We start from the raw sequence: 20,526 nt of genomic DNA on the forward strand, positions 1-20,526 counted from the left end.
CAGGAAGACCAGAGTTCAAATCTGGCCTCAAACACTTAACACTTCCTAGCTGTGTGACCCTGGGCAAGTCACTTAATTCCAATTACCTCAGCAAAAAAAAAAAAAAAAAAAAAAGTTGAAAATTATCTTTACATGTATTTGGAAAAATAAAATACTACTAAAAATTTTAAAGATTGTTTCTTCATATTTGTTTCCTCAAAGCCAAGCAAAAGGCCTAGCACAAAGTAAATGCTCAATAAATATTTGCTGATTGATTAAATTCCTGAAACCAATTCACTGAAAATGAATCACTGGATATGCAGGGTACATCACTAATAAAACCTTAAAATGGACATTAGGAATGACTAAAAAGAATAAAGTTTTTAATAAATTAAACCATCATCAGCCCTTAAATTTAACTGCTTTTATCTAACAAACTTTGGACAACTGCAAGAAATCATTTAGAAGGCAATGCTGGTATTGAGAAAACTATTCTGTGGTATTTGTTTAAAGTTATCTTTGATTGCAAAATCTTTGTCAGTCATTACTATTTTCTTCTAGACAAGCTCACCATTTACCTTACTGGGAAAACGTCCTGCTATTATTAATAAAAATCTCACCTTTACTGTTCCTCATTCCCCAATTGCATTCCTCCACCACATTTTACTGATATAACACATTATAATGGGCACATATGCCACCATAATCATACATATCTCTGTGCTCCATAGTAGAAAGTAGACTAGCCTCCTTACTAAACCTTTGTTACCCACAGAGGGAAGCTAAGGCTCAGTCATGCTCTACATGAGTAGAAGGTGCAACACTAATTTCTTTCCTATTAGATTATAAGCTCATGGACAGCAGGACTTCCTTCATAGCTTTGTATTCCTAACATCCAGTAAAGGACTTTGAAAATAATATAATAAACACTAATGTCATTTACTCCCTGTTTACTACAAAACACAAAACATCAATCCTCAGTTTCAACTTTTTTTCACCTTATAATGAAAGATTTCCATTAATTTTATAATTCTCACAAGATTAAAAACAAATGCTTAGAGTGCATATTATATAAATACAAATGTGTATGTCTGCATACATACACAGTCATATTATTATACGTAAAACTAAGCATTTGCCTCTTTGAAACAAGCCCCAGAGGATAGAGGCTATTTTGCTTTTATCTTTGTATACCCAGTGCTTAGCACCTAAAAGGTGCTTTACTGCTTAAGATTTTGAAAACTGATTTCAAGTACCTTCATGGACCCCAGTTTTCCTTATCTATAAAATGGATAAATATTGATAAGGACTTTTTTCTTGATGTAACAGTCTGATAGGCTATATAACACTATGTTAGAGGTAAAAATAATGTTCTTCAACATACAGAGTAAATGTATAATATTGGCTCTTTAAAAAATTGATTACTCTACATCATATTGCCTACAGCAAGAGAAACAGGAGCCAGAAAGGCTACTTGTTAATGACAGCTGAATATCCCATGACATAGCCGACACTGACAAAAGGAACTATGGCATCTGGCAAAATCATCTTTCCATTTATTGTGCTAAAATTCTGGTTGTATCCTGTACCTTATGGCTGTCTTTTGCAGAGTACATGCCTAAAAGGAAAAGTCTTTTCTCCATCAGGCCTATTCACAGCCTCCAAAAGGATCACAGTTTTCCAAACTCTTTAATGCAACAACAGTACATTTTTCCAATTACCCATATGATCCAATTACATTCATTCTCCCAGTGAACCACTCAAAACTATTTTCAGAGAGTAGCAGATGGTAAATTAGAAACTCCAAGGAATTTTGCAACTAAGCATAACTTAATAGACTGGTGGCTTTTGTCTTTAAGCAGAATAATTTTGAGGGAAAGAAGATCTCAAGTTATTTAGATCTACACTCTGCCAGATGAATAAATGGCTCCTTATAAAAAATGCTATCTCGGGGACAGCTAGGTGGCACAGTGGATAGTGCACCAGCCTTGAATTCAGGAGGACCGAGTTCAAATCTAGTCTCAGACACTTAACACTTCCTAGCTGTGTAACCCTGGGCAAGTCACTTAACCCCAGCCTCAGAAAAGAAAAGAAAAAAAAATACTATCTCACACATGCAGAAAATTGTCCAATGGCAGGAATTATGATAAAAGAAAAAGAATGAGAAAAGATTAAAGTGAGACTTTCTTGAAGTGGGAAAATACATTTGTCTATATTAGTGCTAAAGTCAGTCAACATTTTAATGGAAGTATTTCACTTAAAATATTTCAATCAAATTCAGTAATTATCAAATGTTTTATTATATACCTACTTTGTAAAAGACTCTGGAGTCATGAAAATAACATAAGATACAGATGTGGAAAAATAATAGTAATATAAGCAAAATGTGATACCTACAATCACAGAAGGGTACAGATAAGGAATATTTGGGAGCTGTGGAAAACAGCAATGAACTCAGAGTTAGATTGGTAATACAATCAGAAAATAATTTACTTGGGAAATAAGATGCATTACAATGGAGAGTTAGAATTACAGAGTTATCTTTCTAAAGAAAATGATGGGCTCACTAATACAATGGTAATAGGAATGAATAAGAGGTCAGGGCTTGGCTACTGATTAGATAAGTGAAATCATATGGGAAGAGTAAAATGATTCTGTAATTTTGGATCTACAAAATAATGAAGATTTACATAGTTTTGTCTTGAGTGCCCAGTATTCTTCAGCTAGCAAGAACTATAGTTCACTCAGCTTCAAAACTCTTGTGTCATTCTTGACTTCTTTGCTTTACTCCATATAGTCCATCAGCTATCAAATCTTGCCATTTCTACTGTCACATTACTACCTTCCTCCCTTACAAAGCTACCCCACAATTGAATCCCTCATCATTACTTACTTAAACTTTTGCAAATAACTTCTAACTGATAACCCTGCTTCAAGTCCCACAATTATGAAAACGGTTCTCTTAAGAATAAAGTCTGACCATGTCACCTTCTTCACCTTCCCATCATCTCTAGGATCAAATCTAAATTCTTGTTTGGCCCTGAAAGATTTTTACCAGCTGGCTCCATCCTATTTACATAGCTTTATTACACATAATTCCTTTCTATTGACTCTAGAATTTTATCATATTGGTCTTTTAGCTAAGACTTACAAAACACCCCATTTCCCACCTCTATATCTTTATATTAGCTGTCCCTTCATTCCTAAAATGTCCTTCCACCTCACCTCCACCTCTTGATACTCAGCTCAAGTTGCCTATCACCCCAGTACCCTCCCTCCAAGTCATCTTTTGTATAGATATAGATATAAATATAGATATAGATATTTTGTGCATGTGTGTGTGTGTGTATAGTCTCTTTGCTTATGATGTACACTCTAAGAGGATATAGACTATTTCCCCTTTGTATCTCCAGCACCAAGTCCAGTAGATACTTAGTAGATACTTAACATATAGTTGACCTACTAACAAAGAAAATAGCTATAAGAAGCCTATGGAAAAGGCAGAGTGCCTACCAGAGTGAACTTGAGAAATTCCAGTAATTTTCTCCTTGAGGATTTTGTCTTAATTCACACAAACAGATTGAAGATGAATGCGTCAAGAAAAGGAAAAGAAAAAAACATATCAATCACTTTCCTCCCTCGAATTCATACAGCACATTATACTTTTCAAAGCCCTGTTATACTATATCCTAATACTTTTTTAAGATATGAAGGGGAACATTCTTTAAAAACAGAAGAACAACAGGATATATATAGCTCAGTGGAGACATTAGAGATCATCTAGTTCAGCCCCCTGGTTTTATAGACAGGGAAAAGGAAGCTTGGGAACATGAAAGGACTTGGCTGAGGTCACACAGGTAGGTAGTAAGCAGCTGAGCCAAAATTCATACCTGGAGTATTCTTGACTCCAAAATCCCGTGTTCTTTCAACTAAACTATATTGTTTAGAAATGATATTGCTCATGTATAATCTCCCATATTTTATTACTCATCTTAGAAGCCAAAGATTATTATGTTTAGGAAAAAATAAGGAAGGAATCAAAGGCATAGTCTAAATAAGAATTTAGTCCGGAGTAGGACTGGTTATGAAATTACAGTGGGGAGTTTTTGCTGATTGATCACCGTCTGTACTTTTTTCTTCAGTTTGACAGAATTTAGGACTTACTATATAAAGTGAAAATAGTTACAGACTTGCAGTACTTGCCCCATGAAACAGCCCTTATTTACTAAATCCTTTAGCCACATAGAAGTGCAAAGGAATCCATCAACTGTTGCAAACAGCATGTTCTTGTTTACACATTATTATTGGAAGCAAAGGAAGATAGAGATGGCACCTAGGCATGCTGCCAATCTGTCTCTTGAAGCATGAAAACTATCTTAGCCTTCTAATTCAATTCTCTTGGCAGCCCAATGAAAAAGTCAGAGGCATGACAATCCACTCTTATCCAGCAGTCTATGAGCCAAGCCACTTGTTGACCATAACCATGTACAGAAAGCCTATCTGTCCTGCTCTACAGCTGCTTAAGACATTCCTCAAATAAAATGAAACAACCCCTCAACTACCAAAAAAGGTCCTCGTCTCCACTCCTCCTCTCTGCCCAACTAGCAAAAAGAGAAATGCATAAGTCTGTTTTCTCTCACCTTTGAAGTGTTGCCATCAGCTACGTGTTTGAAACCATGATTTCTTAGAGGGAAAGAAGGTAGGGGAACAGAATGAGAAGGATCAAAGAAGAAGAAAAAGCAGATTATTTTTCTTGGTTTTGAAGGGTGAAAAAAAAGAGATACAGAGTTCCTTCTTTTTATGATACAATTAACAATGGTACCATTATTTCTTTGAGATACACACACACACACACACACACACACACACACACACACACACACACACACACACACACACAAAAGAATCAGGGCCCTACAGAAAAAAACAACAACAAAAACCATCAGAGAGTAATAACCAGAGTCTTAAAGTTGAGGAATTCAGAGTGCCAAGTGTCCAATAAAGGTTAAGCCTCCAGGATTTAGGCTTCTAAAAATAAGCACCATTTCTGCATACCAACACTGTGATATAATAAGTGTATCCTTTCCTCCACAGTATAACTATGTCAAGGGGTACAGCAATGGGGGCCCTGGGAGTGAGGGAGGAAAAGAACTTCATAAATTCATGTTTGATTGCTTCCTTTCTCTTATCCCCATAGCAGTCTGCAGATCTTTGGCATCTTATATTCCAAGAGAGATGGCTACAATCCCCACTCTCCATTAATCACTTCTTAAAAATGCCAAAAACTACCAGATGTAATGATATGGCAATTCTCTGCTCACAATTAACCTTCCAATAACTGCCAATAAATGCTATAGAGCCACCTTTTTCCCTCATTCAAAAATATACTTTCTGCTTAAGATTTTCTAGTAACTGTAAATAGAGCTTGTACACAAATCTACAGGTCATACTTCAAACTGTGCCATCCATTAGCTTCTGGGAAGATGTATGTATATCAGAAATCAAAAACTATATGTCTTTCAAAATTATTATTCGTATAATTTACTTGGTGGTGACTACTACTGAAAAAAAAAAAAAAGTTACATTTGGCAATCTAAACAGGTGGCTTCCCATATGATTGTTTTCACTTGCCCAGCTGGTACCTAAAAAAATAAACAAACCATACGTTACCTGACCCAAAAGCAGGAACACACCATTCCTAATGCTGAGAAAGCAAGGTAAATCTGGTCAATGGATGGCAGGCCAGTAAAAATATTAACATTAATTTACACCAGCACACAAATCTGTAGGATTTATATTCATCCTATAATATTTTGACTTATATTTTATTTATATGAAAATAAATAATATAACCATGCTAACTGTATTCAAGAAGATGAGATGTCACATCCTAAATGTTGTGCCCTGGATATAAAATCAATGCCAGGAGATGCAACAGAGGTGAAAATGTATGTAGGCTGGCAGATTTTGAGAGATTATTCACAAGGCTAAATTAAAGCCAGCTTAGTTTTTAGCACTTGTTGCCTTATCACCAGGGTAACTTATACTACTTAATGGGAGCCACAAATCCTGAAACAAACCACCCCCACATCCTAGTCAATTTGAACAAACTTAACCCAAGGTCAGGTAACACTACTCCTAATTTTTACAGAGGCTTGACTGCCTCTATTTTCTAAGCCAAGAGCAAGTACCCAACCTAGATTCAAAATATTCCCATATTCACTCTAGTCTATTCAAAGAAGAGGCTACAGTGGACACACATTTTATTTCCTTTAATCAGTCACTGTCCTGAAGATGGGAGTTGTCGGTAGAAAATTAACAGCCTGTTTTTTCCATGCTAGTTACACTGAATGTAAAATTAGGATCATAGCAACCCCATTAAACCTAAAGGGAGTATTTTCCCTTGTCAGAGTGCAAAAGGCTACAGATATTTTCAGCAGGAACTTGTGTGTCTACTAGGCAAGAAAAAAAGAATCTTTATTTAAATATTAGCTATACCAATAAAAAAAGGACAATTTAAAAAGACAAAAGTTATGAACATTTCTTCTACTTCTTCACATTATTTTGAGAAATGTTTATATGGAATTTTGAAATTCTAAGCAGCAAACATTTTGAACACATACTCAATTTTCCCCCATGCAATAATATCATGCTGTTACAGAACTGTTGTTAGTAGAAATTACATGTTTTTTAAATAGTAAGAAATGCTACAATCAAGTAAAATTCCAGTATGTTCTAAGAGGAAGTTCTTATACAATTTCATTTATTATCTTTAATATTACAGCCCAGCAAATTTAAGTAAAATAAAAATGAGGCCTAAAATTAGGTTTTTAAAAGGTACTCCTCCCAAGAACAAAGGTAGAGAAATAACTTTACTTTATATTTCAAATGTTAGAGAAATTCCTCAGGGATTTTCTCCCCTAAAAAATATACTGGTTAGAGTAAATTCTAACATTAGTGGGTGGGTAGGGAGGAGTAGAAACACACACACACACACACACACACACACACACACACACACACACACACACACACACACACACACACACTAATCTTGAATTTTTTCAATCTAATTTCAAAGCAAATAACATATATGAGCCATTATAACTGCTCACAGATATGTAAATGAATACATAAAACAATCAATACTATTGTTCCAGCTAAAACATTATTTCAATAGTGAATTAAAAAGATTCTAACCACAAAAGTCAGATGATTCAACATTTGAAAAAGCCATTTCATCCAAATAGCCATGAAGTGCTTATGCACTTGTGACCAAAACTAGCTTTGACAATGAGATTGGTCACAATGAGGTTTTCTAATGCTCTATTGGAGGTCTAATTCTTGTCCTATGTACATTTGCTAATAATCTAAATAAACAATTGGGCCTTCTGCTTCAGCCACATTCATAGCATGAAACAAAAATGACAGATGTGGTGACCAATACCTGCCATGGATCAGTCAGCAGGAATCTGTTAACAAATGTACGTACACTCAGAAGAAAAAGGTTTTATGGCAGCCTGCAAAGTTTTCAAAACAATAAAATATTCATCACTAAGTTATTCAGAACCAGTTGAATGACCCAAGAAACAGTAACTAATAAACTGATTTCATACAATGACATAATTTAAGTTTACTAACAAAGTGCCACAAGGCTTTGTCATTGGCTCTATAGTATTAATTTGATCAACAACATGAATAAAGATGAAGACAGCATGCTTGTGAAATCTGCAGATGGCAAATAAAGCTGAGAGTTACTGACACTGGCATAAACAAGAACCAAAAGATATCTTGGTAAATTAGAACAATGGGACAAATCTAATAAAGTGAACTTTAACAATGACAAGTGTATAAACTTTCCATGTATGATGATAAATGTGAAAGCTTTTCATGAACAATCATTACCAATCATACAACTACAATATGGGGAACTAGATATTCATACGAAACTATTGTTTCCTCCCCTTAAAAAAAAAAAACAAAAAAAAAACCTATAGGCTTTAGCCAACTGCCAGATCAATGTTTGTCAATAGAATAACGTGGCAGCCAAAAACCCAAATGCCCTGTTAAGCTGCACTATTCCATATGAAAGTGTTCCAAATGAAGATGTTAACAGTGCAAATGTTCTCTCAGCTTTGTTCAGGCCACATCAGGAACACTATGTCAAATTCAGAGCATCACCTTTCAGGAAAGATACTGTCAAGCAGAGGAGAACAATCAGAATGAAGAGAACTAAAGGCAAGCCATACAAGATCAGTTGAAGAGGACAAGACAGCTGACTTCATGTCTTTTAAAGAATATCACAGAGAAGTGGGATTATACTTGGTTGGCTTATTCCTACTATAGAATTAGTAAAGTATAAGCTCCCTGGAGACAAGCATGGTTTCATTTATGTCTCTAACCATAACACTGAACTGTGTGTTTTGCCCATAAGAAAGCAAGAAGATACGGTGTAAGGCACACTGGACTGGGAGTTGGGAATGACCACAGTTCAGGTTTTATCTCTGAAAGGCCCTATCTTCAAGCCTAGGCAAATCACTGAATTTCCCACCTTCAATTATCTCATCTGTAAAATGGAGGTATTACAACACTTGGATCACAGAGTGGTTGTGAAAAGCTTTGCAAACTTTAAGAAACCAGAAAAATAGGAGCTATTATTTGTTAGGCATTTTAAAATGTGTATTCAATCAAACTGGGTTCTGCTGAAAATTGCAGCGTCAGATTTTTTTGGTTTGATAGGTCAAAAAAGTCCTAACAGTTAAAGCTGTTCCTGAAGATGTTGAGTTCAACAACAGAAGAGGTCTTCCTAAAAGGTTTGGACCAACTGTTGAACCAGATAATCTCTGAGATTTATAAGCCAAATAGACTTTCCTTAATTATAAAAAGGAAAAATAAATAGATAGACAAATAAGTAAATAAATAAATAAATAAGCAAACAAACAAATAAACAAATAAATGAACAAACAAACAAATAAATAAAGATTATAAAAAGGAAAAAAAAGAAAAAAAATCATTGAACTTTGTGTCTAGGTTTTGTACTAGCAATCTAAGCCAAGAAATAAGTTCACCAAGATTTTCAATAAGATTTTCAACAGCTACAATGTAAACTCAAAGCTTGCTGGTTCCAGAATAGAACAAGGAGACTGACAAGAGCACATTACTGGGATTTAACAATGAGACACTACTCCTTCTAGCACAAGAACAAATAAGACAAAAAGGGTGCTTTGTACTTTCATCATCCAGGCCTTTATGTTTACTAAAAGCCAAAATGTTTCAGTAAAAAAGTATTGTAATATCCAAAGTTTAGTTATACCCACTACTCAATTAAGTAATCTTATGAGAAATGTGTAAAAAACAAAAAATTCCATTAGAGCATTATCTCTCATTGACTTTCCTAAAAGTTATTTTATCAGAAGAGGGCTGAGATAACTGATATTTTCCAAAGACTGGTGTATTGGAAAGGAGCTAGGCACCCCCCAGTGGCTATAAATGCTACACACCCAATGATTTTTAGAGAACACCAGCATCCAAGGAATACCTTTACTTTTTTGGCATAGTGATATTATGTGACAAGTACTCAACTAACATATAGGGGACCTGTGGAATCCTGGTTTTGACACTGATTCACCATACATACTCTCTGGACCTCAGCTCCTTGATTATAAAAGAGGAATTAAGATTCTACAATTCTGAGCATCGGTCCTGAAGTCAAGAGGATCTGAGTTCAAATCTGGCCTCAGACACTTAATACTTCCTAGCTGTGTGACCCTGGGCAAAGTCAACTCCAACTGCCTCAACAAAAATAAAAACAAAACAAAAAAGTTTCTACAATTCTTAGGACACTAAAGCACCATCAAGAACAGCAATTAGAATAATTTTACTGAGAGATACTGGGCTCTCATGATTAGAAATCCATAAGCTATCATTTATATCTCAGAATCAGAAAAAGGCTTTATCACCCCAGATATTAAATTTTTCCAACTTTTAGGTTGTAAATTTTCTATCATACTATCATACTCTCACTTTTATGAGATGACAATTTCACCTCCTTAAGTATATCTCCCCCTGAACCTCACCCTAACTTCACTCAAGATAACCCCCAGTGCTATCTTTTTTTTTTTTGGCTGAGATAATTGGAGTTAAATGACTTGCTTAGGATCACATATCTAGGAAGTGTTAAGTGTCTGAGGCCAAATTTGAACTCAGATCCTCCTGACTTAAGAGCTGGTGCTCTATTATCCATTGTACCACCTAGCTACCCCTCAGTGCTACCTTTATTATGACATTCATAAATAGTTCAAGTATTATTTCCATTTAATAGATGAGAAAACTGAGGTTCAAAAAATTGAAGTGAATTACCTATGGGTGTGTCACTGGGCATTAAATAACGGTGAGTTGCCAGGATCTGGCCACTTTTCCTCACTCTAGGTCCAGTGTTCCGTTTTTTCACTATGGCACACTGCTTCCTGGCAGCATCTTAACCCAAATCACACTAATTCAGAAGATACAATCAGCATACTGTGCATTTGCTTTTCATTAGAGAGACATCCCTGTTGGCCTCAATATGAATTGGAAAAAGGGAAGCAACACAAATGGTTAAAAAGGGGTCGAAGCCTGTGTTCATTTAATGACTCATAATTGTCAATTTATTGTTCTTCCAAGAAAAAAACCTCTTTTGTATAGAACTATATGGAATGTAAAATTAGTCCTAATCTGGAAGTTACAACACTGACAGCAGGACATTTTACATAGCATTCTGTCCATTTCTTCCTCAACAAAGCTAATGCTTCCACCAAATAAAAACCCATACTGTTCCACAAGCCAGAAGAAAAAACAGCTGCTGAGAAGGAAAGATCACTATCTTTTATATGATTTTGGCAGATTCTCTTCCTGTCAACCTGGGTTGACCGAGCAAAAGCTAAAGAAGCCACCAAGGTACACAATTTGGCCACTGAACTCAGAATTGTTCAGGGCTACTCTAGCCATAAAAAATGAAGGGCTCTTGGGTTGACAGTCATAATGTTTTCTTGTCTCCAATGTTTTTAGATCAGCAATTCCTTTTTTAAAAGTTCCTTAAAGAAGTGGATTGGATTATGGATGTTCTGATAAAAACTTAATTAACCTCTATATTGATTTTTTTAAAGATAGGTTTATTTTTTAAAATTAAACCATCACATTAATTCTTATTCTCAATTATAGACTATTGATTTGAAAGCCACATCTGGAACACTGAGACTGGACTAGCCAAAGAGAATAATAACCTAATAAGACATTTTCCATTTTTACTACCCAAGTGACCATGACAAGGTATTTAACCTCTATAGACTTCAGTTTCCTCATCTGCAAAATGGGAAGAGGTAAAGTATTATTGGACTACGTGATGTCAACTATCTCTTCCAATTCTAAATTATAAAAATTAAAAATTATTTTTCTAGATATTTGGGCTCAAGAAAAAGCAGAGGATGATTAAGTCACATGAGTGAATGTCAGCTAGCTTCCTATCACTTCATGAAGTTATAGTCTAGATTAAGAACCTACACATACCTGCAAACATTAACTCCATATGCAGCTTAGATTTGCAAGGAAATAAATTTCCCCACAGTTCAGCCACATGGTTTACTAAAACTAAGTTTCTTAAATCCAATTTTTGTGATTTACACTAAGATTTTTAAAAATTCTTTTACTGTACAAAATGACAAACTATCTTATTATTCCACCAAGCTTATTTGCTTTGAAATCTTTCCCTGATTCTGATTTCTCCCAAAACCTGAAATCTCTGCCAAATTCATTTACTCAAATATTGCTTGGAATTATCCTTTAGTTGTTCTTTTTCTTATTTACTCAGCTAGATCACAATAACAAAATCACATAATCTTAAGTGCTGAAAGAAACCTCAGAAATCAGAATATCACAAATCTGTTGCTGGAAGGCCCTCATTGGCCGTCTATTCTAATGCTTCCTTTGTTAAATCAAGAAAACTGAAGCTAGGAAGGTTAAGTGATTTACCAATGGTCACAGAGGTAGTAAGCATCAGAGTAAGGACCTGAATCTAGGTTTTCTTAATTCCTGTTCACTTTGCAACTGAACAGAAATCCCCACTGCAATATCTCTGACAAAGTGATTAAATCTCTACTTGAAGCCCTCTAGTGTTAAGAAACTAATGACCTACTAAGACAGACTTTTGGACAGCTCAAAGTATTGGTCACTTCCTTATATTTGACCAAAATCTACCTTTTTGCAAATCACATTTATTGCTCCTAATTCTGAACAATAGGGCCTAAGAGAGCAAGTTTAATGCTCCTCTGCACAATAAACCCTTCAAGTACTTCAAAGGTAAAACTAATTTTTTTTTTTTTTTTTTTTTACTTACTAATGTCCTCGGATCCTCATAGTGCCAGGCCCAAAGTAGGTCCCTAAATACATAATTATTGAACATTACATCAGACAAAAGATTTATGGAGGCTACAAACTTTAGAGATGGGCCCAAAACCTTAGTAAAGGAGAGAAGACAGGCTCACATATGAAAAGATATTCCCCAATATAGAGAGCCATACATTAACTATTTTCCATCATGAATTCTGCTGATGACAACAAATACACATCTTGAAGCCTGAGAATGAAAGCTTTTGAAAAATCCTTATATCTGGTAGAGCTTCTTAAAAAACTAAAGACAACAAAATAGCTAGAAACATAATTAATATATAAGAAGTAGAATAAAGTTAACTATTAGTATCTTATCACAAATCACTTCACTGAATTTAACAAGAAAAACTTTCTTTAAAAACTCAAGTGACAATTAAGTTAAAACTTATTAACTTTACCAAAAAGTGTTTGGCCTTCACCAAAGGTTTTACCACGTCCCCCCAAAAATGTATAAATGTATAAAAATAAGTTTTATGTATTATGTACAGCTTACTATATGCTATAAGTAAAATTCTCCACTCTTTTACGTTCAAGCCTATTTTCATTCACACAATCAAATATATATATATATATATTTGAAAAGATATTTACAGGACCATCAGCATCACAAGTTTCATGGCTTCAACAGCTACTTCCGGTTCCTTGTCTGTAGTCATGGAAACAATTCGGCTCTATTGGATGCAAAATGACAAAGAAAAAAGGAAAAAGAAAAAAGAAAAGTAACACATTTTGCTCATGATAGTCTTTCAGTAACAAATAATATCTATTTGTCATGTCAGTAATAAACACATTCTATACTACTAAATGGAAATTGTTTTAATTTCTTATTCCTTCCAAAATAACTACCATATAATTCTTAAGCACAATAGTTTATTGCAACTGTTCATAGATATCAATAATATTCAAACTATATATTCAAAACTGGACACAGGATAAATGATAGCTTATGTCTCAATAATACAAAATTTTATATGTATGTAAGAAAATCAATGCAGCCAAAATTAGAAGATAAATTATAAATAGGACAACTATAAATTTGCATTAAATGTAGCTGATAAAAGCCTGTAACCAAAATCTGTGGAAAAGGAATATAAAATTAAGAACCATTCTCTGATAGGCAATTAGTAAGTTTAAGAAAAATTAAAAAAAAAAAAATGTGAACTTTCAACTCCCAGAAAATAATAGTACCAAGAGAATTATCATTTCAGTTTCTGTATCCATAGAATACAGCACAGTACAGATTTAAAACCAATAATAATCACACAAATACAATTATATCTAACATTAATGTGGAAAAATCCAAGACTCAAAAGAGGAAGCATGGGAAAATAAGATCAATATAAACTCTTCTGTTTATCAAATACTTCTCTCCAGGCTTACTTTTACATATTACTTTCATTCATGTACTGCGAAATCCGATCAAAATGATTTTCTCACTCTTCCTCACATAGGGCACTATCTTCTACCTCTATGCCTTTGCAAAGATAGTCCTCCATCCCTGAAATGTACTTTTCTCCTCATAACAACTTCTTAGAATCACTAGATCAAACCAATTCTTCTCCAAAAAATGTAAGCATACTGAGGGCAGGAACAGTTTGCATTTTGTCTTTGTATGTGTAGTGCCTAGTATGTTGTCATAATAAGTACCTAATAAATGTTTCTTGATTAACTGTTCACTGTAGTATTAGATTATAAGTGATTGGAGAATCAGACATTTCTGATCCAAATTACATAATTATATTAAAAACTACATCATATATAAAGGATGCTTAATTATTCTTTCCCTCTTCCTAAGGCAGAAATCAAATCAAAATTCTTTCTATATCCCCAATAGCTACAGATGATCAATCCATGTCAAGTTGATCTACCATATAAGTCATTTAGAAAGCAAAATTGTAACTACAGAAGTAAGGTCAAAGAATATCTCTTCCTGACTACTCTTATCATAATTCATTTTATTAGAAATATAACAGAATCACTAATACAAGTTGGACATAAGGCAATAACTCTTCATGAGATACTTCCAGTCCCACCTGCTCCATAAAGCTTTTCCAATTCATTTATCAATCTCCTTTCAGATTACCCATAATGTTCATCTCCCTGAAATCTATTATATACGAACTCATACAACCATCTGTGTTTTTCATTCATATAATGTTTATCTCCCCAGAAATAATGGAAAGTTCTTGAAGTCAGGAAATGCATGATATATTTATTATCTTTTCATTGGACGCAATGCACATAGGTGTTCCATAAATACCTAATGAAATGAATTGTGAAATTAACTTCCAAGAGCATACATAGCACTAATTGGTGTCTGAAACAAAAAATGAGAAATAACTATTTCAGTTCAAAAATAACACATTTTGGGACAGGTAGGTGGTGTAGGGGATAGAGTATCAGCCTTGAAGTCAGGAGAACCTGAGTTCAAATCAGACCTCAGACACTTAATACTTCCCAACTGTGTGACCCTAGGCAAGTCACTTAACCCCAACTGTCTCAGCAAAAAAATCAAAATAAAAATTACACATTTTAGAGCAATTTGGAATTAAGTTAAGAAAGTGATTAATATGTTTCATTCCTTTTAATCCAAACATTCCACAGCTAGACCAAGGGAATCAATTTAGAAAGGTCTAATATACGCCACATATTGATAGCAGCAATTACTGCAGTAGCAACATATCATAAGGCATTATAGCAATTAGTGGCTAATCAGACATAGCACTGGGCCTACAGTCAGCAAGTCCTGAGTTCAAATCTCATTTCAGATACTTATTAACTTTATGGTCCTGCACACGTCACAGAGTGTCTGTGACATTGAAATAAGGCAATATTTGTTTTATTTTGGTTTTTAGTTTTAATTTTTTAATTTTTAATTTATAGAATAAAATAGGCAGTTCCATAATAGCATAATTAAAAAAAAACACACACACATGAAATTACAAATCTATTGTACAACTTGCTATTCTTTTTAAATAAATAATAAAGTTATCATGCAAATTCTTTCTTTTGTTCTACCCTATGTACAGTAGATATGTGTGTATTATACATACATATATGAAAAATCATTCTACATATATTTCTATTTACCAGTTTTTTCTCTGGATGCAGATAGTGTCTTCTTTCATATGTTCTTTGTAGTTCATTTAGTCATTAATAGTCAAAATTATTTACTCAAAGTTGTTTTTTACAACAATATTGATGTTACATGGATCTACTCATTTCCCTTTTCTTGATTTCATGCAAATTTATACACATTTTTCTAAGTGAAGATCATCATTTCTTAAAACACACTAATATTCCATCACAATTATATACCACAACTTCTTCAGCCAGTTCCTATTTGATGAGCCTCTCTACAATCTCTAATTCTTCACCTCTACAAAGAGAGCTACTAAAATATTTTAGAACATATAAGTTTTCTTTTTTCCCTAATCATCTTAAGAAATAGGTCTAGCAGTGATATTGCTTAGTAAAGGATATAGGCAGCTTAATAATAACCCTTTAGACATTATTCCAATTGCTCTCCAAAATAGTTGGATCAGTTCATTATTGCAACATAATGAATTAATGTCCCAATTTTTCCACATCTGTTCCAAAATTTGTCACTTTTCCTTTCTATCATTTTAGTCAATCTGGTAGGTATAAAATGATATTTCTAGGTTGTTTTAATTTGTATTTCTCGGGGCAGCTAGATGGTGCAATGGACAGAGCACCAATCCCAAAGTCAGGTGGATCTGAATTCAAATCTGGCCTCAGACACTTAACACTTCCTAGCTGTGTGACCCTGGGCAAGTCATTTAACCTCGATTGCCCCAGCAAAAATAAATAAATAAATAAAAAATATTCAGTAATTTGTATTTCTCTAGTTAATAATGATTTGGAGCATTTTTTCATATGACTACAATTTTTTCTTAATTTCATCATCAGAAAACTGCCTATTCATATCCTTTGACCATTTATCAACTGGGAAATGATCCTTATTCTTATAGATTTGACAAAGTTCTTTATCTGAGATATGAGACTATTAGCTAAGAAAAGCTTATAAAATTCCCTCCCAATTTTTTTATTTCCTTCTGATCTTGGCTACATTTATCTGCAAAACTTAATTTACTCAAAATTATCCATTTTATGCCCCATTCTGAAGAATCTCGTTTATTCACAAATTATTCATTTATTCACAAGTCTGATAAATAATGTTCCAGGTTCTTCAAATATTCTTGTAATATCTTTAAATTTAGGTCATGTATCCAATCTGACCACATCTTGATAGATAGTATAAAATATTAATCTATGTCCAATTTCTGCACATTGCTTTCCAGTTTCCTCAACAATTTTTATTAAATAATGAACTCTTATCCCAACATTTTAAGTCATAAAGTCAGGAAAATACAAGATTACTATATTTATTTACTGCTATAAATTGTATGTCTACTGTGTTCCATTGATCTACCTTTCTATTTCTTAGCCAGTACCAGATAGTTTTGATAAATACTGCCTTAAAATATTGCTTAAGATCTGGTACAGCTAAATCTCCATTTACTTTTTTCCCTCCATTAATTTCTTTGATCATCTTGATTTTATGTTCTTCCAAATGAACAATTTTTTTTTAAAATTCAGTAAAAGTAAGTTTTTGGTCATTTAGCTGGGATAATATTGAATACCTCAATTACTTTAGGCAAAATTTTTATTTTTATTATTTTAGCCCTGCCTACCAATGAACAATTAATGTTTCTCCAGTTATTTAAATTTGAATTTATTTGTATGACAAGTTTTTCATGTTTTGTTTATATAATTGCTGGATTTGTTTTGGCAGGTGTACTCCCAGGTATTTTATTCTGTCTAGCAGGGTTTTATTTGTTATATGCATGAATGCTAATGATTTATGTGGGTTTACTTTATACCTTGCTAAAATTATTGTTTCAACTAACTTAAAAAATTAATCTTTGGGATTTAGCATATATCATCACACTGTCTGCAAAAAAGAGGTTGTGTTATTACCTCATTCCCTATTCTGTTTACTTCTATTTTTCTTCTCTTACTGCTACTGGTGGGATTTTCAATACAATACTGAATAATATTGCTGAGAATAGGCATCCTTGTTCACTTGATCTTATGGAAAAGTTTCTACCTTATTCCCATTATAAATAATGCTTGCTGATGCTGTAGATTTTTTTTTTTATCAATTTAAGAAAAAATTCATTCATACCTATATTTTCTAAGTGTTTTTAATAAAAATTAGTGTTATATTTCATCAAAAGCTTTTTCTATATCTGTTCATATAATAATTTTTTAAAACTTTTCATAATTGATATAACAAATTATGGTGACTGTTTCTTTTTTTAATGTTAAATATAGGTTTAACATAATACCCTGTATTCCAGTATAAATCCCAGTTGGTCACAATGCATAATCTTTGTAATATATTATTGTAATCTTTTACCTAGAATTTTATTTAGGATTTTTGTATCCATATTTTATTAATGATAATTGACCTATGATTTTCTTTCTGATTTAGGTATCAGTATAATATTTGTCTCATAAAAGGGGTTTGGTAGGATCCCCTTGTTGTCTATTATTCCAGATAATCTATTTAATATCAGAATTAGTTGCTCTTTAAATGTTTGATAGAATTTGCTGGAACTCTGTCTTCCCAGAAATCAGCCAGAGTCAGGACAATCAAAAGTCTTTATTCTTGGTCAGAGGATTAGATCTAGTAATCTCCACACCACCCTCTACTCTCACCATAAGAGCAATTGCCTCAATTTCCTCCTCCTACTCTTCCCCCCACACACTTCCCCCTCTTTGTCCCACCAATCAAGTCATCACAGAACAGCTGGGAAGGGTCAACCTTCAAACAAGTTAATAGAGAACCGTCCAATTGGCAATTAGTCTCACGTGCTCCATTTATCCAAGTGCATTTGCTCAGTTCTAGCCTTTTACATCAGAATTCCCTCATAAATCTGTCTGGTCCTTATGCTTTTTTCTTAAGCAGCTCATTTGTGGCCTGTTCAATTTCTTTTTCTAAAATAAGTCTATTTAGATATCCTATTTCCTCTTCTGCTAATCTAGGCAATTTATATGTTTGTAAATATTCTTATATTTCACTTACATGGTTAAATTTATTGACATATAGTCAAGCAAAATAACTTCTAATTAATTACTTTAATTTCATCTTTGTTGGTGGTATATTTACTCTTTCCATTTTTAATACCAGTGATGTAGTTTTGTTTGGTTTTTTTTTTTTATAAAATCAAATTAAATAATGGCTTGTCTATTTTATTGTTTTTTTATAAAACCAACTCCTGGGCAGCTAGATGGCATGCATAGTAGATAAGAGTGCCAGCCCTAATGTCTGGAGAACCTGAGTTCAAATCCAGCTTCAGACACTTAATACCTCCTAGCTGTGTGACTCTGGGCAAATCACTTAAGGCCAATTGCCTCACCAAAAAAAAAAAAAAAAAAATTCCTAATCTTATTTATATACTAATAATTCTATTCATTTCCTTAACTTGTTTCTTATTTATTTTTTGGTCTAAAGTCCCTTACTGTTACAGCAAGTACTATCTCCACCAGTAATTCATTCAACTTTTTTTTTTTTTTAAATTTAGATTCCCCAGTATTTTGTGAGTATTGTTCTGTATTAATATTGCTTCATTGTCTACAGTACCTTTTATCAAAATGTACTTACCTTGTTTTATCTTTTTCAATTAAATCCATTGTTAGCATCTTTGGTTCATCTAATTAAATCTATTTATCTAAGTTCATAATTGCTACCTCTACCTTTTTTGCATTAGCTGAAAAATAAATTCTACTCCAACCTTTCCTTTTAAAGGTGTGTATCTCTCTTACTTAAATGTATCCCTTGTAAACAACATATTGTTAGATTCTTATTTTTAATCTATTTTGCTATCCATTGCTATTTTATGAGTAAAACAGTATTAGTATAATACTTATCACAACATATACACAGCACATAGTAAGCCCTATATAAATTCTTTCCTTCCCTCCACCTCAATAAAGAAAGCAAGTACTCAACACTTGAGGAATAGTTAAGCAAGCTGCAGTACATGAACAAAACAAAATATTAATACAATATAAGAAATAATGAATATAAAGACAAAGATCATAGGATCATATATTTAGAGTTGGAAAGGATGTCAGACACTATCAAGTTCAATTCCTATTACATATATGAAGAAACCAGCTGAGAATAGTTAAGAGAATTGTCCAGATACACATAGCTACTAAGTGTCTGAGAAAGAGTTTAAACTTGGATTTTCTTGTCTCTGAAAGTATTATTCTATCCACTATATCAGGGCTTCTTAAACTTTTTCCACTCATGCCCTTGTCTCACCTGAGAAATTTTTACATAACCCCAGGTATATAAGTATATAAAATAGGTATACAAATTAAACATTAATTGATAATAAGTAATAATTTCATGATCCTGTTACAAGTTATAATATGCAGTCATGAACTAACATTTAAGAAGCTGGACATTATACTAACCAAATAATTACAAAGCAACCTGGATGGTGAGGTCTAATAGTAGCACTGAATGTGAAAGTAAAAAGGTAAAACTGAAAACTAAGAGGTAATTAGTTAGTTTTCTCTAGTTTGCTTGCTCCTGACCAAAACAACAACAAAATCTATCCATGAGGACTTCTCCAGAATCGATCAATAAGCATTTATTGCACCAGCCTTGAATTCAGGAGGACCCAAGTTCAAATCTGATCTCATACACTTAACACTTCCTAGCTGTGTGACCCTGGGCAAGTCACTTAACCCCAGCCTCAGAAAAAATAAAAATGAAAAAATAAGGATTTATTAAACATATCATGTGCCAGGCAGCTAGGTTGCATAGTGGATAGAGTACTAGCCCTGAAGTTAGGAGGACCTGAGTTCTAATCTGGCCTGACACTTAACACTTCCTAGCTGTGTGACCCTGGGCAAGTCACTTGACCCCAATTGCCTCAGCAAAAAAAAACAAACAAAAAAACCCACATATCCTGTGCAAAACACTGGAAATTGGCCCTACTAAGTTAATGAAGAGGATGTCTCTATGTCAGATAACCAAAAGAGAATAACGATATTCCATTCCAAAATTCCCACTGAAGTCAG

General features: G+C 33.5%; 1 protein-coding gene across 4 annotated transcripts in view; it reads right to left on the minus strand.

Annotated features, from left to right (window-relative positions):
- Positions 1 to 20,526, minus strand: part of LOC141561128 (cohesin subunit SA-2-like) — a 124,292-nt gene that overhangs the window by 79,498 nt on the left and 24,268 nt on the right. For all 4 annotated transcript variants that reach the window (XR_012487976.1, XM_074300259.1, XM_074300258.1 and 1 more), the window contains exon 13: positions 12,994 to 13,073. Coding sequence is in view for 3 of the 4 variants with exons in the window: in XM_074300259.1 (XP_074156360.1) it covers positions 12,994 to 13,073 (80 nt within the window). In the remaining variant the exon portion in view is untranslated. The remainder of the gene's footprint in view (positions 1 to 12,993; positions 13,074 to 20,526) is intronic.

The sequence above is a fragment of the Sminthopsis crassicaudata genome, chromosome 3, assembly GCF_048593235.1.
Source record: "Sminthopsis crassicaudata isolate SCR6 chromosome 3, ASM4859323v1, whole genome shotgun sequence".
In the NCBI taxonomy this organism is placed as follows: domain Eukaryota; kingdom Metazoa; phylum Chordata; class Mammalia; order Dasyuromorphia; family Dasyuridae; genus Sminthopsis; species Sminthopsis crassicaudata.